The following is a 26457-nucleotide window of genomic DNA, read 5'->3' as shown; positions in this document are numbered from 1 at the left end:
GATACAAAGGTGTTAAAAGTTTGCTCTGAATTTTTAGCTCTGGTCAGTTTAAATCAGACCTTTTAATGTTCAGCAGATTTTAATTCTGTAGCTCATAAACTGTCATGAATTTCTTATTTATCATGTATGTGAGTGTGTATTTGGAGAAGGTTGTTTGTTCAGGCCTTTTTGTTTTGTTTTGAATTTAACCAGATTTAAGGCTGAAATTTCCCGTGGTGCCTGCAAACAGCATGATGTAAAGAAGTTATAGGCAAGCACCTGGAGTCTATGGCTTTGGTCAGTTTAAATCAGACCTATAATTTTGTAAGCTTTTCCAGCATTTAATTCTATACGCTTTACAGAATGGTTTTGTTTAGCTACACATTTTCCTGAACTGCTTTCGCTGCTTTGCATTGAAGCAAATAAACTAATCAGCAGAAAAGACTAATCTCCCTGATCTGATTTGCAGGGAATGGTATGGATCACCGAGCACGCAACCTTCCATGTCCCTTATCACGAGGATTTGATATCCTTTTAAAACCCGGTTTCTATCGACTCTGTAATAGCCCTTCCCGCTCAGCCAGGCCCGGCCTTGGAATGGCAAGACCTGGGAGTTTAAAACAGTAGATTAAGGGTGGTATTGATGTTTGGCTTTTCAGATGCGTGTTTATCTCATCCGCACCATCCAAAAGTAAACTAAAACTGCGGTGAAAAGAAGATCTTCAAAAACCAGCATGGAGCTTGTCAGTCGCTGAGAATCACCCACAAATAGGTTTTATGTCTCCGTCAATATAAAACAGAGTACCTAGGTGTCAGTGAGGATACATCAATGGGAGGTTAGGTTAGGTTCACAATTGTTTTTCTTTTGATTTTTAGCTATGTTTCTTGTGTAAATTTTGTATTTCTTACTAATATTTTGTGGTTGGGGGTGTTCCTTCATTCTACTAGCACAGGAGTGATATTTTCAAAAGCACATAACTCCAATTATGTTTGGTTGAGAAATCTCAAAGCCTTGATATTTGCTCATTATTATGCCTACTCATTACGCCCTTTTCAATTATGACCACTAATACTACCTTTGTTTTTAGACTGAAAATAATATGTTGGTGTAAATTTTTATGGCTCTGATCTGTAGATACTGTAGAAAAGTTTTATTCATATCAGATGCCATTATTATTGGGATTCTTAGCTCGCTTTGATGAGGACCAGATAGATATTTGGGAGAAAGAAACAATGTATTTTGTAAATAAATGTTTAATTTTTTTTAATCTATTTTCATTCAGCATTAAATTATAAATTGGTTGAACTAGGAAAAAGCTGAGTAACTGAAACCAATAATATCTTGAATTGCTTAATATGTGTTCTCATATTTATTCTTTATCTATTTTCCAATATTATCTGGTAAGCTGAGGAAAAAAAAATGATATAAAGAGGACATAATGGCTCCCAAAATGAAGATTTTAATTTTCAAGTTACATAGAACCTCTTTTACAAAGTATTGATAGCTTAGTGAAAATTCCTTCACTTCTTCAAAGTCAGCTTGAAGGAAATAAGAATATATTCGTAATAGCTTTAATCCTTATGTAAAGAACGCAGTGGAATGGAAGCAGCATATTAATGTGTGTTTTAGGTCGCAACAGTATACAGAGATTTGCATGAAGTGTTCCCTGCTTTATGGAAATTATTACTGAAGAAAAGTGTATTTGATAGGTGTAGTTGAGTTCTCTTCTAAACTATAATATAAAAACACTGCTTCTCTTACTGTCCTTCAGTTGACAAGTGAACAAGCACATACTTGGGGTAATGTGGGGGGTATAGATGTAGGAAATCTTTAAACCTCCCTCAGTTGGCTGATAAGAAAACTCAGCATTGTGGGATGGAAAAGGCAATCATTAATTTGAGAAAAAAGGAAGAAGAACATTTGTAAAGAGACCTTATTTTTTCTTGATAATGTAATACTATATCCACCAAAGTCAGTAGTATTCTTATAATGAAGAGGAGAGTTAAGCCAAATGACTTATTATCTTAAAAGAAAAAGAAGCTTTTAAAAGAATAATTGCATTTAATGTTTTAACAGAAATAGCACTCTGTTTTGGCCAGAAAACTTTAGGTTTATTAAGTATGATGTTTGCTATTCTCACAAGCATGATTGACTCTTCTTTTGAAGGCCAATTTTGAAAAACTGATGAAATTAATTGTTAAAGTGTATTGCATCCTCACTACCGTATGAAGTGTTTTCCCATATTAGCCAAAACCTTTGTTGTGTTTTTTCCTTGTTTCACAATCTAAACCATTTTTAAAACCTGATCGATTCCTGGAGAGAGGATCAGACAGAAATCCCGCTATTTCAGGTAATTCTGGTTCTGAGGCCCTTTATGGTGATGTAGAACATCATTCTCCCTGTGCCACAGGCTGGTCATGGAGACAGAGGCTCCCACCTTTATGTACAGTGAGCAGAGTGTTTCTTTGTAGATATCCTGGTGATTTAAGGAATTAACTGGTTTTTCTTTGAAAAGTCTAGTTTGCATTTTTACTTATATAGTCTAATTTACGTGTGTTGACCCAATACACCCCAACAACTCCATCTGCGCTGTTGTGATGTGTCACGTCAGCAAAGCACATATCGCTTGTGCCAAAAATATCCATTTACTTGACAGACTAAAAGCCCTTAAATAATCATTATGGCACCATGATCTGGAATTTAAAGACCATTGAACTGATAGAAGTGGGAGAATCTTATTTATTACAAAATCAATATGTTCCCATGCAAAATCTCCATAGCAGATGTTTGACACAGAGAACTGAATGAAATACTCTGTCTCTTTTCACCTGAGCATTTTGAAGCAATTTAAATCTTTTCTTCACGTCTCCTTCATGTTTTGGCCTTGAAAACATGAATTATACTTAAAAGTAAAGCTTAATTATATAAACAGTGGGATTTCTATAATACAAATTTAATCTTCAACTTGTATGACTAGCCTAATTAAAGTTCAGAGCTTATTCTTCCATAGGGGAGAGACGTCTTCGTTTGGAAGACCCCACCTGAGGAACTGTACAAGCTGACCCCATACTGTAACTCAATATAATAATTATGTAATTAAAGCGCACGAGCAAGACTCAGCCCAGTGCAGTATGATAAATTCAGAAAGGTCTTTATGATCATTCTAAAAACCCAGGGTGTAACTCATGTACCTGCCATTGCAGATGGGTCTGAGGGACCTGCGTGGTTGTGATTCACAGCTCTGAAAATGCACTTGGGTTCACAGAACTTCTGAACAGCACTACTGAGATTTATTGATATGAAAATGGTACGTCCGTAAGCGTGTTAGGTAAGCGTTAACTTCTCACCTTCTTACCATCATTTTTGCTCTCTTGGATTTCTTTGCTGGCTATTTTTTTTCCCCAGAACTTTCCAAATAGACATTTAAACTTGAAGTGTTATTACTTCACTGAAACTAATTTGTCCTTATTATTCCTCATTACCTTTTATCTTGTAATTGCTCTTCAGAGCTTCATACAATCTGCATATTACATCCCTCTTTGTGTGCTTTGCCGGTCCTGATTTCTTTTTTTATAAGCAACATGGTCGATATATACAAACAGTAAGCACCAACCTGATTTGCTATCTGCTGTAATTGGATTCTGCATTTAATTACAGGTGGTAATGACATTTTAAGCACCTTATACAGGTGTTGGGGGGGTTTTGTGAAATGTTAAGCAACATTAAGAAAGTCTAAGTTTCTGGAGCATTGCCAAATTTCAGAGGTGCCTTTCAACTCCAAATTGCGGTTTTCATGTGAGGATAATTATAACTCTGGCCACCTGGACGGCTCCTGTTGGAGTCAGAGCAGAGGAGTAAGTCTCTGCAAGCACTTTGCATCTTTTCTCTTTCTACATGTTTTCATTTAAAATTATTCCAAATACATTATGAGTTGTATTCTGATCCCTAAAAATACTGCACAGCCATCTTTTTGTGTGTGTGTGCTGGTCAGAAGCAGTGGCAGAATGCGTTATGATGTGTTGGCAGCGCGGCTGAGTTTGGGTGACCTTGGAAAAGATATTTGAATTATGTTGATGGCCTCCTTGATCTTGGGGGAGTTTTAATTCACGTATATAATTCCAGCCTGAGAAAATTAGAGGGAGATTTGTTTTGGAACTAATGGGAAAATATATGGCCAGCAAAAGGAGTTGCCTTTTTCTTCATTACTCATGTAATTTCTCCTGGAAAACAACTTTTTCCTGACAACGCCATGTAAGAGTTAGCATTTCCAAAATCAACGTGCATTCTGCTGCTGCTTCTGTCTTTTTAAAAGAAAAAGAGGCAGTTTTTTATGTCCTGCAGAAACCTAATTCAGTTATTAATTTCTTCTGCTTTTCTTCCCTGCCTACAGAACCTCTGCTTACAAGTGCAGAATCCCGAAGGCTGATCCCACCTGCTGCCCAGGTCAGGACGCTGGAGCTGCGCTTTGGGGCTCAAGCTGTCCCCGTTGGAACATACAGCTTTATGTCTGAGATTGGTCTTAATTCTTCATCTCTAACAGCCTTTTCTGCTGTGAAATCCTGGCTTTAGTGACGTCAACAGGACTTCAGTTCTGAGGACTTCCAGCCTTTTGAACTGCCCTTTAAGAAGCACATCATTATTGTGTGATACCGTGGTACTTATCCCCGCAAATACCTGGTACGTCATGTGCTGTCTCTGCCTATGAAATGTAAAACCAAGCAAATATCTTTATGAAAAGTTGTGAATAAAACTCAAATTTCAATAAGAGCTGAAGGAGAAGCTCACACTATTGCTTCTCTTGTTTGCCTGTACCAAATTAAGTATTATAATGCCAGAATGATTGGCATGCTACAGCTATTTTATTTCTCTTTGTAGATGATCTGACCTCTGGCTAGATGTGTAGATCTGCTTTATATTGTGTTTACGAGATCAGGTACTTTTATAGATACACAGTTTCTGTGTTTTGGTGTACAGAGAAAGAATATTCGAGACCACTCATAACTGAACTTATAAACCATCTGTAATACAAGGAGCTCATTGCAGTTCATCCCATTGATTCACTCTAGAATGTGGCGGGACTTTTCCCTCTCCATGGTTAATGCTGAATCCAGCCTCTTTTACAAAGTCTTCCCATAGCTTCTCTACAGTTATGCCAAAGACAAAGAAGAAGGCTGTGCAAATTAAGTGTGCTGTTTCTCACCTTGGGTTTGTTTTAATTTTTCTGGAATATTTTTTTTTTCCAATTGATTGATTTCTCCAAACCAGCAGCACAAGGGATGGAGTAACCCCATGGCCAGGTCCTACTCACAGCTGCCTGAATTATCGCCCTCCTAGCACATACTGGCGTTTCACCAGTCTAGAGTTGGTTGGGAAGGGAGGAGCAATGAGTACCAACATTCTTACTTTATCAAGCACACTTTTATCTCTGGTATCAAGAATTAAAACCAAATGATCCAGATGAATTTACTGACCCTCCTGTAAGGACATAATACCATTTCAAATGCTTCTCCAAGGGTGAATATCCACTGAAATGAGTTAATTTTCAATGTTATGTTCCCCAAACTAAAGGAAGCCCTTCTCTTTAAAGGGACTGATTCGACAATCTTCAAACCATCATCATTGACAGTGAGGGAAATTCATACTGCCCTTGCTCGCCCATCATGTGAAGCTGAGGGCTCCTCTGTCAGCGCGCTTTGGGAAGAGTCAGCATTGCAACAGCAATTTATGGATTCAAAGGTATGTTTTCTGAATTGTTTTGCATTTCTGGAACCCATGTTACAGAAGGCATTTGCAATTCTCCTGATGGCTGTTGTTCCCATTTGTGAATACCGTGATGTCTTGGGTAAATTCAGTCAGGAAATGGATCCTCTTTATTTTTAGTGTGTTCATTTTTGGGGAGAAAAACAACAAATCAAATGAAATCCAGCCAAACAAACCTCAGATTTTTATATTAAAGAGGAGCCCTTTTTTAACAAACAGACTCTCAAAAATGTTAACTATTTTTTTTTAATTAGCCTGGGGGCAATTCTTTTTAAGTTATCTTTGCTTAAACAACTGCTGTTTTTCATCGTAATGAAGAACATCATAAAATATTTTTAATCAATATTTTCTTTAGGTTGTGGGACACACAATGGACTGCTAAGTAGTTTTATTGTCTACAAGGATATTTGGGAAAAGGCATTTCCACTTTAAGATTCTAATTGTCATGCACAAAGCAGCTCAGAGGTTTCCATGGGCTGAGGAGTTTATCCCTGTGAACTGTGCTGCATGGTTAGTTTTACTCCATACAAGCTGGTAGACAGATTACAAACAGAAAAAATAGATCTATATTTTGCAGAGAAGATTTTAGTGATTAAAGTTAATTCCACCAGCCTTAATCACAGTCTGTTGTGACATTTTGATTTTCTTTTTTTCTGTACAAACATCCAAGTTCCCAGTGTATGTTCATGGTGTGGAATATACCGTGAAGGACTGTTGCCTTATACCTCTGGGAATGGACATCTGTTGATGAGAGGGCCACATATAATCTCATATAATCTCACTAGGGTGGTGGAACAAAGGAAAATTAATGGTAAATGTTCCCCAGGCAAGGTGCACCCTTGGGAAGGCATATCCTGCGCTTCAGGGAGCTGTGCCACTGCCTTTTCCTCAAGAGAAAAAGATATACTGGTGGCTCAAAACAGCAATTTCTACTACAGTTTTATTTAATGCTTTCTCTTCTGAGCTTGCTTCACTTAGCTAGAAAGCATTCTTCTCCTCAAATAGTAATTATCTATGTGTTCCGTAGGTTTTCTTTAATAAAAAATAATATTTGCACTTAACATTTCACAGAATCCCAGAATGTCAGGAGTTGGAAGGGACCTCGAAAGCTCATCCAGTGCAATCCCCCCATGGAGCAGGAACACCCAGATGAGGTTACACAGGAAGGTGTCCAGGTGGGTTTGAATGTCTGCAGAGAAGGAGACTCCACAACCCCCCTGGGCAGCCTGGGCCAGGCTCTGCCACCCTCACTGAGAAGAAGTTTCTTCTCAAATTTAAGTGGAACCTTTTGTGTTGCAGTTTGAACCCATTACCCCTTGTCCTACCATTGGTTGTCACTGAGAAGAGCCTGGCTCCATCCTCCTGACACTCACCCTTTATATATCTGTAAACATTAATGAGGTCGCTCCTCAGTCTCCTCTTCTCCAGCTCCAGAGCCCCAGCTCCCTCAGCCTTTCCTCACACGGGAGATGCTCCACTCCCTTCAGCATCTTTGTTGCCCTGCGCTGGACTCTCTCCAGCAGTTCCCTGTCCTGCTGGAACTGAGGGGCCACAACTGGACACAATATTCCAGGTGTGGTCTCACCAGGGCAGAGTAGAGGGGCAGGAGAACCTCTCTGACCTACTAACCACCCCCCTTCTAATACACCCCAGGTACCATTGGCCTTCCTGGCTACAAGGGCCCAGTAACAGTCACAGAAAATATTTTACAGGTATTAGTTTTTAAGAAAACCACAAGTTCTTAGCTGTAGTTAAGGTAATGTGGGTTGTATACAGTGTGACAGGGAGAGCAAAGGCTATTCACTTTTAAAATCAAATATTATCATTGAAATGTTGGCAAAACTGCATGGGCATTTTGGAAAAGGGCTTTCTGCCTTGTGGTAGGAAAACTGCTGAAGCTGTCAATGTTAATTTTGTCATGGCACTAACGAACTCACCTCCAGCAAACAAAGCAGTATAAACATTAAGGGAAATTTATGCTTTCCTAATTGCAATGGTGTGGCTCTTGTGTGGGTCCAACACAAAGTGCGTGTTCCCCAGGGTCAGGCTGAGCACAAGGATGCTCGTGCTAAAACATATCTAATAAAGAAGAAATAATTTGATAAATAAATAATAATAAACCAGACTCCAAAAAGAAAAGTGGTTGGAAGCAAAGAGCCAACCACCATGTTTTTCTCAACTGGAGAAAAGTGAAGCAAAGGCAGTGAGGGGTGGATGAAGCGGTCGGTCGGGGAGCAGTGATGGTTTACAGTGTGTTCCCCCAGCTGAGGTAACGTTTCTTTTCCACTTCTCGCCTCCCTGTGCATTTTTGGTCTGTGCTCTGTACATTGTCCTTGTTTATATTTGATGTCGCAGCAAAAAGACAAGGTGCCATTCGCTTTTACTTGAAAGGTCATATTGAAGGTATTTTCCCCTAATCCAAGGGATTTCAAGCATAGCAAAGTAAAATAAAATTTACAAATCTGGCCTAAGCAACCCTCATAACCTGACCATATCGCAGGGTTATTAAGTTAAATAGTGGATTGTATATTGGACGATTACTGCAAAATTGTTCAACTTGCTTTTCAGTCGCTGGTGTCAGTTGTGTGAAAGAGTATGAATTCCTCTAAATTTAGGAAATGATCCCACAAATTTTAGCCTGCCATTAATGAAAAACAAGTGTCAGGATATATTTTAGCACTTTCTAAATCAGCGCACTGAAGACACATTTATTACAAAGCACATGGGTAATCCCATCCTGGGTAGTAAATGCGTTGGGGTATCAGATGTGCCGCTGAGCTGCTGGGGCTGGATGGAGATTTGGATGTCTCAGCTAAGCTGTGACAACTGACCCTAGATGTGAGCTTTACCTGTCCTAAAGCCAGAAGAATGCCCTAAGCATCACAGAAAAAGGCTTCCCCCCACATTTGGGGTGGGTTAAGAGAGCATTCCTTGTCATTTCAGCTTAGCTGAAATACTGTTACTTCTTAAGCTGCAGGAACTCAACTGTACGGCTGAGCCTTAAGTACCTTTTTGTAACTTTAAGCATAAGCTGATGTGGTTTGCTGAGACAGGGCTTACTTTTTTAAATTAATGCTAACATTTATGCATGTGCTTAGTTTCAAGCACTGTCAGTACTCACATTGGACTTGCATTTTATCCACTGAGGGCCTGAACTGTAAAGACGAAACAGATCTAGTGGGGTAGTCTGATGTGTAAATGGAATTCATAAATATTTGCAGAATCAGGTCTGCAGGTTCAAATATGTCCTGTAGCTATTTTGTGGCTTTGACAATGTACCTGTTCATTTTGTCACTTTTAATTTTTTTTTTGTTACTAGTACAGTGTTTCAAATTAATTTTCAAATTTCATTCTCTGTTGATCAGAAAAAAAAAATGTATCTATACAGTGTTAACATGAATATTGACCACAAGGTGAGCAGGACCCTCTTTTTTTTGTCAGAAGCTTGCTTGTCAGCATGCTGGTGATAGATCAGATGTAAAGAAAATCACTTCTGCAAAACCAATTTGCTAAGGGGCTTGTAAAATCCATTTTTAAAAAGTTACTGAGGCGAAAAAGTGAAGGACCAGCCAACCAGATATTTTGATCGGCTCTTCAAGGTCAAAAACTGATTACTAATTCATCAAATATCTTAGTGGTAGCACTGTTTGAAGAGCAAACAACTCTGTGCAGATGTTCTACCTAATAACTCTGATACCACGGAAAGATGGGTAGGGTAGGAACAAACAGAATTTTTTACTTACTTTTGGCAATGCTACAATCGTAGGAACTATAGTCTTCAAAGCACTGGCAGCCCAGTTCCGTACATTGTCCATTCCCATTGCAGAAAGCAGGACACCTGAGGACGGTGAGGATTTCCTCCTGGGTAGCAGATGGATGGTTTCCTACCCGAAACACTCTGTTTCTGTTTCCTAGCACTTTGCTTTCACATTCATTTTCCAAAAGGGCTATCAGTGCCCTCACCTGGGCCACGCCATCCTTGAGCTGCAGATCTAAAACGCAGATATCAATCACCTCATCCATCTGTTTTCCAAGGAGACCTTTGCACACTAAGCCAATGGTGGAATTTGCAAGAATTTGGTGGCAGATCTCCCGAGCTTTGGTGGCAGTTAGACCGTTGGGAGTGGGCCATGCCAGTGGGAGTTTAACCCGAATTCCTTCAAAGTAATCCTCTGGGAAAAAATACGCAAAGCTCTCCGAGTCTTTCTGGTTTGGGCTGTGCAATGGGTGAAGGGATGAGTAGTCGTAATAGTCTCCTTGCCTTCTAGCTCTCTGTAGGTCTTGTGTCGGTTTGGTGGAGCTGGTGGAACTGTTCTTTTCCATGGAAATACGGTGCGCAAAGGGTTTTAATTGGTCCACGGGGCTGCCTCGCTTTTGGACTGGTTTAGGCAGATATCTCTGATTAAAAGACTTGGGCGACAGCTTCCCATCTTTGCGCAAAGTTGACTCTGGTTCTGCCTGAGCGACAAACTCTGAGGTAACATCTAGATACGGGATTGCGGAGATGTAATCCACCTGATCGTAATGGCAACCAGAAGATTGAGGGGAAGGAGTCTGGAAGGCGTTCAGTGTGTTTATCATGGGCACAAACCTATTGCTTTCCTTCTGACATCTGCAGTAATTTTTCCTTTGCTTCCTCTCAGAAGGTGCTGGAGTCTTGTCAAATAAACTCTTCCCTGGAGGTAATCTGATTTAAAAATAGAGAGATTAAAGGAAGGAAACTTCCAGCAAATTAGTCTACAATACCAAGTAAACTTTCTTGCCCTGAGGCTGAGGAATGTATAAATTCCCAGTGCACCAAAGTACATAAGAAAATGCTCAAGTTTAATCTCTCTTTTCTTGGGTCGCTTTGCACTGTCCTTCTTGAGTTGTCCTGTACATATTTTAGCACTACATTGGGACATTTTAGTAACAGATGCTTAAATGCTTAGCTGGAGTGTTGCCTGACTGCTTGACTTCTCTTTGCAGAACGTTCTCTGAGGTGCAGGTTACCCTTTGCATATTGCACACGAAATAAGACCCTGGATTTGGCCTTGGTGTAACTCAGGCTTGAAGAATGACAGTGATTTGTTTCAAATGCTTTGTTATTAAAATCATCTTTATCTATTTGCTTGTGCTCTCCTTACCAGGTGTTTCCTCTAAGACCTGGATCACTGCAACTTTACTTTTAAGTGCCTTTTCCTTTAACATTTTTTGTGCATATTTTATTTCATTTCATTCCTGTCTTCTAAAGGAGCTTTCTTTGATTTTTTTCTTTAGACACAAAGCAGTTTTCTATTGATCATAGGGCTAGGCTATCACATAAGGTAAGGTGATTTTATTTTCTCTTTGTAATTTAGTCCAGCTTTAATGATGGAAGAACTTCTAGATAGTTCAGTTTGAATAAATATCCATGGTTAAAGTTTCTTTGGAAATTTTATGAGCACAAGAGCTCTTCTTGATCTTATTTGTGCAGCACAAGAGGAATCCTGGAGCTTCATAGAAAAATATATGCTTCTTGTCCCAATAGTTTGCAGCACTTTATTTCCAGACAAATTTGAAATATTACTAAAAATATAAATTATTTTGGAATTAATTTTGTCTTGCAGACCGAATGTGGAGATTTCAGGAAAGCGAAAGCATTTGTCAACATTAGGGAGCCAGCCACTGGATTCTGTTGTAGGAAACATAATTCCATTTATCCTATTTTTCAAATATATATCGAAAATAGCATCTATGATATTATTATTTTGATCATTAATACAGTACTACTTTAAAAAAAACATCATGGTCTCACAGGCAAAATGAAATAATTTCTGTTTCTGAAAAGGGAGCCCAGACATTCATGAAACCATTTTTCCCAGTGTGCGGGCATGGCAGAATACAATACGATAGAGCAGGATGGCTTTTGTGCTCAGAGAAATGCACAAACCGCTCTGTGCTTTCCTACAGCCCAGGACAATTGAACAAATTTCAGTAAAATGAATCTCTTTTGCCTTGATATTTTATTGAAAAAAATTCCTTTGCTGTTTCTACATGATACCAAGACCTCCTTTGGTCAGCTCTGGTCACCAGGGACCTGTGGTGTAGAAGGGATGGAGCCACTGGAAACCTCATCCTTCCTCACAGGTGTGCAGGTACCAACAGCATCTCCATGAGCCAGGATGTGCCTCCTGTCCCCTCCATAAGGTGACTAAACTGTCATTCCTCTAAGCTGCCCGTTACAATCAAGGAAGAACTAAAGAACAAGTTTTTCAAACTAAATTGGATGCTATTATATATAGAGAGGCCAAAATTAATAGCGTTGCTGCTGGTTTCTCAAAAGATTTGAAAAATGGTTTGAAAAATTAATTTTACTTACCTAAAATACATGTTTTAAAATTCAGCCTTTCCTTGTCCAGATGCTATTTAAGGTCTGGGAGGCTCTGATGTTGTTTTGTTGTTTAAAAGTTTCATTGGAAAGCTGATGTTTAAAACAAATCTGTGCCATTCAGTGCCCTGCAGCTGCTTGAGAGAGGTGGGAGCTGGGGAGAGAGCCGAGCTGCCAGATGGTGAGCACTCAGCCTAGCTTCAGGTGCTGAAGAAAACCTAACACGGTTTCAGTGTTATTTAAAGTGAAATTAAAAACAGCAGCAGAAAAATCACCCTCCAGGTTTCATTTTTCACTGTGCCATTTCTCTGTGGGTGGATCAGAGACGGATCCAGTCTCCTCTGGAGGTGACCGCAGCCTTTCCATGGGTTTAGCTGGTGTTTTTAACCAGGTTCTGAAGAATCCTTGAGAATCCATCCTTGAGAGTACTGCAAGGTGAAACTCATCACCCCTCTTGCCCTTTTCACTTAACAGTAGCTTCTCCTGCCTTCCCTGAAGTATCTTATGCACCAAGCACTAGGAAACTCCTCACTGGTTCATAAATAAATTCCTAAATATTGTACTTTAGCTTCTGGTCTTTCAACAAACTTGCTTTGAACAGGTCCTCCTAAATGATCTTGCTAGCTGCTTTTTGGACAGTCAGCAGTTGGTTGGTTCTTGCACCAAACTATTTCTTCATTTGCCTTTCCAGAAGCAAGCTCTGGCTGTTTATCATGTTATTAAGATGTTCATAGATGCCTCTTAACTTCTAAATTGTGTGATTTGTACTGACAGGTCAAAATTTCCATTAAGTAGCCATTATTTAGGCCTGTTGAGTATAACGAGAATATGGCAGAGTTGTTTGTTTTTTTTTCTAAAATGCAATAGGTGATAAATTCCCATGTACAGATGAAGTGGAATGTTAAAATGGTTTGCCTTATTTTTAAGCATTTGCAAAGAATACTTTACAAACAAAACTGCAGAGTAAATCAAACACGTTTTGGTTTTGGGAACACTTATTGGCCATGTTTAGAGTTCAGCAACAGGAATTAAAATGTGGGATAGAGAGAGGGAGAGGGACAGGGATATGTCAGGGTGCCAGACTCCTGGCTTTGGTTCCAGACCATCTGTCTTAGAAAGTGCAAGTTTTCAGAGCTCACTGTCATTGTTAGTAGAGTAGATATTAAGTTTTAGCATGGTACGTATATTACCACACTTTGTCAAAATGTAACATTTAATGTATACTCACATATTGTAATTAGTGTTCGGAAAGAAAAGAACAAGGGAAATACCAAACCCTTAATTAATCCCTATTGTCAGTTATCTATCACTGTGGCTGAGAATGGCATTTATTTTTCTTAACAGCTGAGTGGGATCTTAACACAGCTGTTAACATGATATCACTTGTGAATATAAAATTTCTCTCTCAGTAGCTGCTTCTGTGTATTGTGCTGGCTGAAAATGAAGCCCCTGTGATAATGGGATGGTAACAACTCTCCAGGCTCCCCCTGCTATATAAAGCAGGTCTCCCTGTCAGGTCATTAGGGAAGCACATATGGAAATAAACCCATCAACACCCCTCAAAACAGCGCTAAGGAGCATCTCCCGGGTTGGGGTTCTCTGGCTTTGTACCTCCACTCCTCTATGAAGTGTTCCTCAGGCATGTTGTTCAGATCGTTGTCACCGATCCCATCGAAGAGGCCACACAAACCTCGGGTGCTGTTGAAGTCACTGCCCGGCGTCCTCACCGTCACTCCCATTCCCCACTCGCTCAGGTCGGCTCGAACAAACGCTCCCGAAGGGAAGAGGATCTTGAAAGGCGGAAAGAAACTGTTACCAAACTTTTCATGCAATAATAAATGTCCATTGCAACAAACAAAAATATATAAGTAGGATGTTGGCCATGGCGGAGGTAATTTCAGATCACTTAGATACACTATAAATATTTGTGCGGTTATTTAGCTTCCTTTCTATAGTACTAATATAGAAAGTATAGTATACTACTATACTTTCTATAGTACTACTATGCGATAGCATTACATGAATATAAAACTGCACAAGTACTTTCTTTTTAAATTAATAATTAAAACCATTGAAGTTTTCCCACTGGTAAGTTACCAGCTAATTTTTGACGCGACTTCCATGACAATAAGGCCACCCTCGTGCCTTTGCCTGGGAAATCATTTCTTTTAGATAAACTGCCAAGTCTGAAAAACAGCTTTCTTCTCTCTGAGAAATCGTTTCATTTTCCAAGGCCGGATTACCCAGAAAATGATTGTGTTTTAAAGTGGATAAAGCAATTTTCTCATTAAAGAACTTGTGGTAAGCTTACACTGACCTTTAAAAGAAAAAAAGAATCTCGAGGTTAAGACAAAGGAGTAGCTGTGTGGATAATGGATTTTTCAGATTGGTGTTCCTACCAAATGAAAAAAAAAAAGAAGAATAAATCTGTTCAACTGAAATAGGTTTTTTTTCGTTTGTTTGCTTTATTCTTATAGGTAAAAAGAAAACTATTTTGAAACTGATCTGTGCCAGGAGTGGGAACAGGAGCACTCTGGATCCTGAACAGGAGCACTCGGCAACCTGATAAGGAACCAGTTTTAAAAAAAATTATCCGTAATTAAAAATTTTCATTTAATATTCAATTTATTAAGTAGTTGGAAACAATCTCATTACAGTAATTTCAAAATAACTATTTTCCTTTTTTTTTTTTTTTTTTTTAATCAGCTCTTCCTAACTTATTCAGCCAAATAATGTCCATTACTTTTCTTTCTCTCAGTGGGGATTTTATAAGCTCCTCCCCACCAAATCTGTTCATATCTCTGAAGAAGCAACTACCTTTTGTTTGTGATTCTGTGTTGGAATCCAAAGTTTACATTTTGGCTGCACAGGATAATAATCTTGCCCATTTTAGCTTCCCAGTCATCATTTCAGACACAAGGATCCTTTTTGAGGAGCATTGCATGAGTGATCTCCTTGTCCAGCTGAGTGGAGCAGCAAAGTGCCGCTGATTGAAATAACAACCAGGGACACAGTGTTTTAAACTAAGCCTCTCTGTGTTTTAATCAGGGCATTTAAAGCATCCTTTTTCAAATATTACTTGCCTTCATGAATAATGGAAATATGGAAGTCATCACATAAAACCAGTTCTTTGGATACATCAAAAGGTCTTGGCTGAACCTTCACCTTGGCTGTATGTCTTGCTTCTCAAGGTAAATAAAAAAAAAATAGTGGTTTAATAGAGCAGGAGAACTGCAGCTGACACAGTGCTGAGTAGGATTTGATTTCCTTCTTCAGATAAACATGTACCCTCTAATTACATGGTTTACTATAGGGAGGAGCATTTCCTACAAGGCTGCATATGTAGTGACTGGCTGCTGGAAGCTGCTGCCTTGCGCAGGAAAGAGAGGGACTTAACCCCGTTGAAAGCTTCAGCCATGAATTACTGGAGAGAGTCCAGCAGAGAGCTACAAAGATGTTGAGGGGTCTGGAGCATCTTTCTTATGAGGAGGGACGGAGAGAGCTGGGTCTGTTCAGCCTGGAGAAGAGAAGCTGAGAGGGGATCTCATCAATGTTTATAAATATCTCCAGGGTGGGTGTCAAGAGGATGGACCAGACTCCTGTCAGTGGTGCCCAATGACAGGATGTGGGGCAACGGGCACAGACTGAAGCACAGGAGGTTCCATCTGAATATGAGGAGAAACTTCTTTACTGTGAGATGTTAGAGTTGTGAACAGGCTGCCCAGAGAGGCTGTGGAGTCTCCTTCTCTGGAGACATTCAAACCCACCTGGACACCTTCCTGTGTGATCTGCTCTGGTGAACCTGCTCTAGCAGGTGGGTTGGACTGGGTGATCTCCAGAGGTCCCTTCAACCCCAACCAGTCTGTGATTCTGTGAATGGTGTGGGAGCCATGGGGGCTGGCAGCGGGCCACTGCTGAGCAGATGGGGATGGACCTTGATCAGGGACTGTGATCAGGGACCGTGGCCACTGCTGCACCGCTACTGCAGATCCCCAATCAGATCAGGGCAGGAATCATATTAATGTCCCAAGGTGTCCTGATTTATTTCAGGGAGACTTGCACGAGGTGTAAATGAGAATAGGGACTCCTTGCTAAGATTATTCTAGTAATAAAAGAGTAATTATATTGCATTCAGTTGTAAAATGAAATAACAGCTTGATTCCCGCTTTTTTTTTTTTTCTATTCTATAATTAACAGACTTTCAATTACTACCTTACTAAAATCTGTTCCAAGTGGGATCACAAGCAGAGCCAAGCACATACACTCCCTGCATCATTCTGGCTCTATTGTGGATCCATTTCACCCAAAGTATTTCCTAGCAATAAATCCTGATTATACAACTCTTAAGATAATTTTATCTTCTTCGCCATAATTTGTGGCTCTTCTCCTCACCAAAGCCCCTGGTGCAGCCTGCTCTTAGTCTTTCAGTGATCTCACTGGATTAGTGTGGATAAGTGATACCCATGCAAAGTATGTTATGCCTTATATTTTTGGGGCAAATATTTTAAATTATACCAAACGTCGCAAATTTGCAGCCTATTTTCATGCCTTTTGTGGGCTATCCGTATCTGACTCATATCTCCTTACTGTTCCACTTTAAAACTACTTTATTCTGCTACCTGTGATCTTTTCTTGAATATTTATAACATAAGCTTTGCAAAGAAATTTGCTTTATGTGATGCAGTTGGGTAGTAACTAGCATAAACAAACTGAGAGCGGATTGCCGGACTGCAGAGAGTGAGTAACAACACTGGCACTCTGCTAGGAGGAATTTCCAGAGATTTTGTTTGTTTGTTTGTTTTACAGTTTGTTAAATGAAAACTTTAACCAGTTTCTTCCCAATGCCTCTGGTTTTGGTACATTTTGCTGCAGGCGCTCTTACAGCTTTATATACATGTTTTTGGTAGCAACTTCATTAATAATTCACAGAATCACAGAATGTCAGGGGTTGGAAGGCACCGCTAAAGCTGATCCAGTGCAATCCCCCCATGGAGCAGGAACACCCAGATGAGGTTACACAGGAAGGTGTCCAGGCGGGTTTGAATGTCTGCACAGAAGGAGACTCCACAACCCCCCTGGGCAGCCTGGGCCAGGCTCTGCCACCCTCACTGAGAAGAAGTTTCTTCTCAAATTTAAGTGGAACCTCTTGTGTTCCAGTGTGAACCCATTACCCCTTGTCCTACCATTGGTTACCATCGAGAAGAGTCTGGCTCCATCGTCCTGACACTCACCCTTTGTATATTTATAAACATTCATGAGGTCACCCCTCAGTCTCCTCTTCTCCAAGCTCAAGAGACCCAGCTCCCTCAGCCTTTCCTCACACGGGAGATGCTCCACTCCCTTCAGCATCTTTGTTGCCTCACGTTTTTAAAGAACAACAAGAGTACTCAAATATCCACGTACTGTTATTTTTCTCCCCCCGTAGGACTTGAGGATTTTGACGTGTGGCGACGCCTCGGTGCTTTTGATGGTGAGCTGGGGTCTGCCCTCCCGAAAATGGCCATTGCAGGTGTCCAGCACCACGGTGTCCCCCTCCTCTCGCGCGGCCACCCCGCAGTTGCAGGCGGTGGCGGAGCGGTGGCCGCCGCAGTCCCACTGCCGAACGTGCACTTCGAACTCCCGCGACACGCTCTGGCACAGGAGGAAAGTGCCGATTTTATAGTTATCGTAGCGCCTATAACAGCAACAAACAACAAAAAGAAGAGGATTTAAAGACCTGGAGCATCCACTTGGGATGGCTGGTTTTTGGTACTCGTAGAGCATCGTCCTTGATGATGTGTGGTGAGTGGCCTTGACGGAGGGAAAAATAAACACGCGGGGAAACGTTTCTCTGACACCATGAGCAAGGGAACGCCATTGCGGTTATTAGCTAGAAGTGCATAAGAATTCCTGTGAAAAGTTGTCTCCCAGCTGCTGCTATGGCAACAGGCATGGCTAAAAAGGATAAACATTTGATAATAGCATATGGGAGAAAGTATCTGCCTCCAGGCCTTAATAAATATGTTTGGGTTCTAACTGGATGCTTTACAGCATGATATTCTTCAAAGCAAAATCAGTGCTCAAATAACCTCTTCTGTGACTAATCACTAACTTTTACAAGACTGACTGTGGCTAGGTGAACACTTCATATGAAAAACCGGAATTCTACTGAAAACCTGTTAAAATGGAGTTGGTTCCCCCTTCAACAACTTTACTGTAAGTACAACTTTTACTCTAAACGGATTTGCACTCAGCACATTGCAGTCTGTTGAATGACTCGGGACCTTCATTCTTCTCTGTACAAGGAGTCTTTGCTCCATCTGAGTGAGGCCATGGGCAGAATAATAACGTTAATAACTCTGCAGGTGTTTCACCTTTGCCAGGTAAAACTCCCCCAGCCCCTTGGGTGTCCACAACAGGGACTTGTTAGAGGATTCTCCTCTGCTTATTCTTTATTTTCCCACTCCATAAGCTTGTTTCATTCTTACTCTATTTTATTCTAACATGATGTATAAAAGTGAACAGTAGCTGTATACTTTATATATGTTGCTGGAGTTTTCTCCTCACAAGCCAACAGCTGCCATCTTTAAAGAAGATGGATTCTTCTGCTTGCTTTTAAGGCTCTGCAGTTAGTTTTAAACATGATTTTTATGAAATTAAGTAATATGGAAGCTAAGTTATAAGTTTATAATAATAAGCGTTGTTCTTTTCTACAATAAAATAATGTAAAAAGAAATGTGTAAAATACCTCAACTAAAGAACAGGATTATTTTTAAGCATTGTCATATAAACATCAATATTTTTTCAGTCTGTTAATGTTTCCTATACAGAGGAACAAATGGCTCAAGAACCAAGATTTGTTTTAGTATGTATTATCTGCATTTTACTCCCCTTCAGAATAAAAGCTGTAGAAAACAATGTAGCTTAAGTACAGTGAGCATTTAAATGCCAAGTGCTTTTCTCTGCTGGAAAACACATCTGACTTTATCTTTCATCTTGAAAAACTTAGTGAAGTTGGCCATAAAGCGATAAGATTTTGAATGGTTCTGTCTCATCTTATTGTCTAATCAGATACATAAATCCTAAGTACACTGCACAGATGCTGTTGCTCAGATTGATTAAAACTAAGGACAACATAAAAAATAGATAATCTCTTATAACATCAAGTACGAGTTCCATTTGGGTATCTTCACAGGAGAGACAGAGGAGACAGGATGTTTTATGGGAATCACCTTCCACAGTTTCCTTCAACAGGGGGAATCTTAAAAGGAAAGGTGTTTAGAGAGGCTGATGGAAAATAATGCATCAGAATGGCTGTACCCAGAGTAATCAGCTGTATTGGGTAAATACGACTGTATTCGCGTATGGATATAAACATCATTGCAGGTATGGGAGCTATTTACTGCTTGATAAGCATTGACAGTGGACCCAGTCCAGCTCCCCTGGAAGTCACTTAGAGTCCTTCAGTTAAGTCATGCCATAGATTGCACAGCACAAAACAAATCTGCAGCCTGTCTAAATGGAAGCTTTCAGCTGCCTTTGAATTACTTGAATGGATAATTGAATGTAGTCAGGTAAACTTTTGTGGTGTTTATACAACTGTAATTGCGATAATGATTCTTTGGACAACATTTGAGAAATTGTTCGTGGCACTAAAAGCATGAAGCAGAGTTACTGGAGCTCTGCATGTTCTTGTGAACCAAGCGCCACATTTCTGTCTAAAATTGCCCTTCACAATCACCTCCTGATGATCTGTAGCAATGGATGTACCGGGTGGAAAGTGGTTCCCTCCCTCCCCAGCTGTGTGTTTGGGTTGTTTTTCAGGGGGTGCAAGAAGTTCTTGTCCCAGCATGAAGTTGCGGCTCAAGCTGTGAGAACTGTAAAATGCCCCCAAGTCTTTGATTATGACAGCGAGATGCTATAGGAATCATTTCTGTTGGTTTATCCTTAGAGGGGGCCAGAAGGGAATGTACATATATGTAAACGATTACTACTAGTAGCATTAGATTAACTAACACAATGCGCTTACTATTCACTAAGCTGTACTTAATCTATTTATTAATTCAATTATTATTGTGTCTCATCCTAGATTTTCCACCACAGTTTTGCCACCAAATTATTTGATTTGTTGACACATCCCTCCCCTCCAGGCTTCATCTTCCCTTGCTAGTAAGAATCATTTTGTGCTAGTTGTGACTGTGGGCAGTGCTGGGTGATGCTGGAAGATGTTTTTGGTTTCAGAGCATTCATCACTCAGGACTGGTCATGTTGTTCTTGAGCAGCGAAGCTGTTGGGTTACATTCAGCAGTCACTGGATGTTTGGGGATGTGTAAAATTCTACAGACTATCGAAAAGAAGAGCAGCTCTGGCAGGGCTGCTCTCGGCCAGGTCTTCGTTTTGGGCCACTATGATGAATGCCAGTAAAGCCACCCACTCTGCCCTGGTGAGACCGCACCTGGAATATTGTGTCCAGTTGTGGCCCCTCAGTTCCAGCAGGACAGGGAACTGCTGGAGAGAGTCCAGCGCAGCCACCAAGATGCTGAAGGGAGTGGAGCATCTCCCGTGTGAGGAAAGGCTGAGGGAGCTGGGGCTCTGGAGCTGGACAAGAGGAGACTGAGGGGTGACTCATTCATGTTTACAGATATATAAAGGGTGAGTGTCAGGAGGATGGAGCCAGGCTCTTCTCGGTGACAACCAATGGTAGGACAAGGGGTAATGGGTTCAAACTGGAACACAGGAGGTTCCACTTAAATTTGAGAAGAAACTTCTTCTCAGTGAGGGTGGCAGAGCCTGGCCCAGGCTGCCCAGGGGGGTTGTGGAGTCTCCTTCTGTGCAGACATTCCAACCCGCCTGGACACCTTCCTGTGTAACCTCATCTGGGTGTTCCTGCTCCATGGGGGGATTGGGGGATGAGCTTTTGAGGTCCCTTCCAACTCCTGACATTCTGTGATTCTGTGAGAAGCACGAAGCTGTGCAAGCCGAAAGATTTTGTCATTGTGCAGGAAAAGGTGTCATTGCCCCTGGGATAATGGTGGATGGATTAGTGTAAATATTCGAGAAATCTCTTTTCTTTTTTTTTTTTAAGTTAAAATACACAATAATATGAATGATCTATATAGTCCACCAGTCAAACAATACCTCCTTTTTAATATTTTACCTTAAAAGGATTTTCTGCATGTTTAGTTTAAAGCTAATACTCCATATTTAAGAATCTACAATTTATGGCATGAAAAGCTTTTATATTTATAATGTGCCATAACTAGTAATGAGGGCTATACTTTTGCTTTACCAGGCTTTCACATTTGTTTAATTTAGAAGGTACTTTGCTATAAAAAGAAGTGCTCTCTCTGGGTTTTAGCTATTATAATTAAAGCTATTTCACATCTATGCTCCAATATACACAAATTGATTGTGCTCACATGGTAAAATATGACACGTTCTTTGATTTTCAGTCACTTCCTTTGGTCAAAAGAGTGAAAACATTGCAAGATAAGTATTTCTACAGAAATATGTTAGCAGGAGGCATACCAAAGGGGAGTATTATCATCTGAAGTGAGAGTTATGTATTTTAGCTACTTAATGAATAGATAACTACCTCAGATGTGATGTGAGCTCAGTATGTCAGATTAAAAATAATGGAAAATGTCACTATAGAAGTTACGAAATGAAGTATTGTTGTGAAATCTTATGCAACAACCTATATATTGGAAGTAACCATTTCAGTAGGAAAATTTTACTACAAAAAACCACAAAATATTCCAGTCTTTTGATTTTCATACCATTTTTCTATTTTCCAACAAATCTGCTAAAGAACTTATTCAAATAAATATTTAAAATTTAAGATAAATTTAAAATGTTTAATGCTTCTCATTTAAATTTTTGGAAACACAAAAAAGTCCTATTTTCATGTCTGTTTTCATCCTTGCTTTTCCCCATTGTGTATTTCTCCTTCTCATCACCATTGCTAACGGGAAAGTAAAGCAAGGTAAGCAACTCTGTGAAAGGCAGGAGTATGTTTGTGTATATGCCCTTTGCATAGGAAACCCTGGTACTGTTTTGCTGTTGGCAGCGTTCCCCATCTCCAGCCTTTCCCTTGCTTTTCAGGGAGCTGTTCCCGGGACAGAAATGGTGCTGAAGTGACAATGGATCACCCACTGTCCACAGCAGCTCTGCCTGCAGCGCTGTGATCATACAGAGGTGGGTAAAGGCTGCTGTGCCCTTCAGTTCTCTTAACTAATTTTGGATGTTTCTTTTCTTTCCTCTGTAATGTTCTTACCTCAGCCTGCATCTACTAATCACTTAAAACTGACATAGCTCCAGATGCCCAAGAGCTGATTCTCCGCTCATCCTCCCAGCCTATTGATTCATAGCATCATAGAAATATAGAATCATATTGGTTGCAAGAGACCCTTAAGGTAATCGAGTACAACCATAACCTAACACTGGCACTAAACCATGTCCCTAAGAACCTCATCTACATGTCTTTTAAACCCCTCCAGGGATACTGAGTCCACCACTGCCCTGGGCAGCCTGTTCCAATGCCTGACAACCCTTTCCGTGAAGAACTTTTTCCTAATATCCAATCTAAACCTTCCCTGGTGCAACTTCGGGCCATTTCCTCTTGTCCTGTCACTTTATCTTCTCTTGCTTTGCTGCTTACAATAAGAAGATCAGTCTCTTTCTGATGTGTTTTTATTTTTAAGCAACACTTGTACTCTTGTGGTGTCTTACTTGAGTCCACAAGTTTTGTGTATAATTCTTCCATTCACAATACCAAACATGCATCTCATTTCAAACAGTTTCCCACGTGTGGCTTTTACAGTCAGAGGCTGGACATGAGGAACAAATTGTTGCCCCTGAGGGCGGTGAGATCCTGGCCCAGGTTGTCCAGAGAGGTGGTAGATGAACCATCCCTGGAGACGTCCCAGGCCAGGCTGGACGGGGCTCTGAGCAACCTGAGCTGGTGAAGATGTCCCTGCTCATGGCAGGGGGGGCACTGGGGGAGCTGGGAAGGGCCCTTCAACCCAAACCATTCTATGAAAGGGGAATCCTTCAGTTCCACACCTCCTGGCCAGCCTTTGTCCTTAGGTTAAAGGTTTGTATCAGGACAGAAGCAGGAATTGCATTCCCCACTCCTTAAATACAGAGCTTTAAAGTCATTTGCTAATGTGTTAACATTTTGTGGATAGGCAGGCAGAGAAGTTGTTTAACCAATGTGTAATAGGGTGGCATAATCATTACAATAATTGAAAGAGAAATTATTTACAATAATAAATGGGAATATAAGTAGGAGTAATGAGACTGTGAAATGATGGGTAAGAAACTTGGCTGAATATCAAAAAGTGATATATCTTAGTGAAATAACCTAGTTATTGAGATGGCAGAAGCCCCATCAGCTTGGCTCATTTAAAGCGGCACTGGACAGAGCAGGAATGATCGTCTGTCCACAAGGAAGAGACATTCTGGAGGGGCCAGGCTAATCCTGCGGTGGTTTTGTTTCAAGGCCGTGGGACTCCGAGGCAGGTGGCCACACAAGGATGGACTTGTCCAGGCTCCCTGTGCTCAAGTAGAATTGTAAATTGCTTAGAAGCATTTCTGTATGCTGTCAACAACAGGATTGCAAAATGAGTTATTAAAATAAAATATTTTATTTCATTTTAGACCTTTTTATCCCATGGAAGCTATGTAGAATTGTGCTACACCACTGAGAGCATTCCTGCATTCCAAGAGACACTTTTCAGTAATTTATGACCTCCAGAACACAGCAGCCTGGCAGAACGCTATCCATTTGTATCCTTAAATCAGAAGAAAATATTTTAGAATGTAAATACATAAAGAGTTTTAAAATAATGTTCTAATCTAGATTAATATGCCAGAGTTGAAATAATTGCAGATACCATGAGGCATAGGAATGTCTTTGCATCTCTTGTAGTTCTTCCACAGTTTCTACACATTGAGCAACCAAACTTGCATGAAACAAGTGCCTGACCACATAATAAATGGTATTCAACAAAGCAGGAGGGAAACTGGAAAGCTCCAAATGTGCAGACCTAATCTCCTTGCTGAAACATCTGTATTTGGGGCAGACATACAACTTTTAATGGAGCCACTGCCTTTGGTACTCGCATATCATCAGCAGGGTTCTCCAGCTTTGATGTCATCTCAGACATTACCTAGAATATCAAAATTGAAATATTATGCCTTCTGAGCCCCAGTGGACACTGTGTGCCTAAAGTCATTATCTGTGCCGTTAGGAGGTTAATGGCAGAATTACAAACCTGGAATGTGATCTGAAATATGAGCAACTTCGGATCAAACGTGCTGGCTGCAAGCTTTAAAAACTTTCTGTTACGTTCTGTTCACTGGGGTAAATTGATTAATGAACGATTAGGGAAGTTAACTGGAGAAAAGTTCTGTACAGTATGGGTCATCAAGCAGAAAGATGCCACCTTTGGCTCAGTAAGTCTGTAAGCAGCTTATTGCTGGATAATATAGGACATGTGGACAGTACAGGAGGACATACAACTTAATTTTTGCACTCTTTCCCTGATATTTGCCACTGACCATTTCTGGGCATCTTTCATCGTGAGACAGTATGGCCATCTTTTTGTTTTTTTATGGTTGTTGTTATGACTGTTAACTCCATACAGAGATGCAGTTGTGCATAAATGAGCTCTGGAAGCAGAAGAATGCAAGAGCATCCTTGGGCTGAGGGACTTTGCCTCAGGTGTTACTAAACTGCCAGGGCGGCTGCAGGTTGGCCCCAGGTACCATAATGGCTCGTTTTGGTGGAACTGGGGTGTCCTGACATGGTGCCACATGGGGTTGACAGCCTTCCAAAGTCAATAATGATGATTCTGTTTGAAGAACATTTTGGAATTGGACCTTTGTCTTGTAAAAATTATTCAGACTCAAAACCATTGCGGCTTCAACATTAATCCATTTCTAGTCCTTTTGTTAAAAGGAGCATAAGCAGCTGGAAGGAAACCATGTATATTATTGAAGCACTACATTAATCACTATAAGCAAACTAGTACAACGCTCTTTTGATATTCTAATGGAAAACCAAATGTATGCTACATCCAGAAACCAAAAACTGCAGTAATTGAGCCAAATTATTTCCAAGTAGAATACTCACCATCCATCAAATGTGATAATGTGTGGATCAGTGAAAGAGTAGCAGTTCCCTGTTGGGAGGTCTCGAACTGTGACCTAGTTAAAATGAAATGTGTAATGAATACAGTCTACACAGCAGTTTTTCTTCATTACTGTTCCTCACAAAACATTAGGGGCAGAATTCATGTGTCAAGTACAAACTAAAATCTGACTTCTAAAACCTGATTGCGAATGGATACAAAACAGGGTTTGCTTTCAAACAGCGGAGTTTAATCACATGCAATAAGGGAGTTCAAAGTGCCCTTATTCCACCTGATGTAATGCACTTTCTTTATCTGCTAAAAAGCGGAGCTTTTTTATTAAACTTCTTTTTTTACTCAGAAGTAGATCATTCCCTGAAATTATCAAGAGAGTAGTGTGCTCATTAAATTGTACTAATTTTGATGCCTGAAGTATGGTGTAAAGTATGCTGTAATTAAGTAGCATTAACATATTTTAGTAGTAGCCACTGCCTATCCCTCAATTTGACCTTAAATTTCCTGATACAGCAAATTGATGGCTGATTTATATATTTCATGTGCAGGTTATTGATCGGGTACTGGTGACAAGGGCCTGAATTGGGCTGCTGGAGCTGTCTGTGAATAAAAGAGGAAAGGATCTGCTGTAGCAACAGAAATCTTCAGCTGCTCCTCGTCACTTGGTCACAGCCAAGGTCTGAGAGTCCTGGTGCCCTGAAAGGAGCAGATACACCCAAAAAAGCCAGAGGTAGGACAACTCCTTTTGAACTTTCAACACCTGAATCTCAGGCAGCTCTGGACCTGCATTGCCACGTCTGCTTAAGATGTTTTTTCATTCATACTCTGCTGTCCAGTTTGCAGAAAGGCAAGACTGGTTTGTGTAGTGATTTGCAACACAAAGAGCTCCCAGTCATACTGGAGGGAGTGATAAAGTATGGTGCTTTTCCCATATTCTGCCAGGCTGGTTTCTTGGCCAGGGCTGTTAATTCTTTGCTTGCTCTTTGCCCATTGAGAAATCCAGAGGTGCCGTTCAGTGAGTTCTGCCTGAGGAAGAATGGCCGCTATATCCTTGTGCGGTCTTTCAGTGACAAAGCAGAACTTGTTTTTTAGGAACAGTGGTGAAATTAAATAAATGAATAAGAAGGTGAAGACAGAACCACACTCCCTGACAAAATTCTTCCCCTGTGGCAATTTGTCGTCTGTATTTCAAAATAAACCCTTAACTATTGCACAGAGACATCACTTAGACACCCACC

At 40.4% G+C, this 26457-nt stretch overlaps 1 protein-coding gene across 3 annotated transcripts in view; it reads right to left on the bottom strand.

The window, feature by feature from the left end:
* LOC106145853 (von Willebrand factor D and EGF domain-containing protein) overlaps positions 1-26457 on the bottom strand; it is a 192127-nt gene that overhangs the window by 97801 nt on the left and 67869 nt on the right. For all 3 annotated transcript variants that reach the window (XM_021296547.2, XM_065070320.1, XM_021296548.2), the window contains exons 8-11: positions 25207-25280; positions 17493-17763; positions 13701-13879; positions 9484-10427 (exon numbers count right to left, since the gene is read on the bottom strand). In XM_021296547.2, the coding sequence (XP_021152222.2) occupies positions 9484-10427; positions 13701-13879; positions 17493-17763; positions 25207-25280 (1468 nt within the window). The remainder of the gene's footprint in view (positions 1-9483; positions 10428-13700; positions 13880-17492; positions 17764-25206; positions 25281-26457) is intronic.

Source organism: Columba livia, chromosome 7 (assembly GCF_036013475.1).
Source record: "Columba livia isolate bColLiv1 breed racing homer chromosome 7, bColLiv1.pat.W.v2, whole genome shotgun sequence".
Taxonomy (NCBI): Eukaryota; Metazoa; Chordata; class Aves; order Columbiformes; family Columbidae; genus Columba; species Columba livia.
This window is presented reverse-complemented; position numbering and strand designations above follow the sequence as displayed.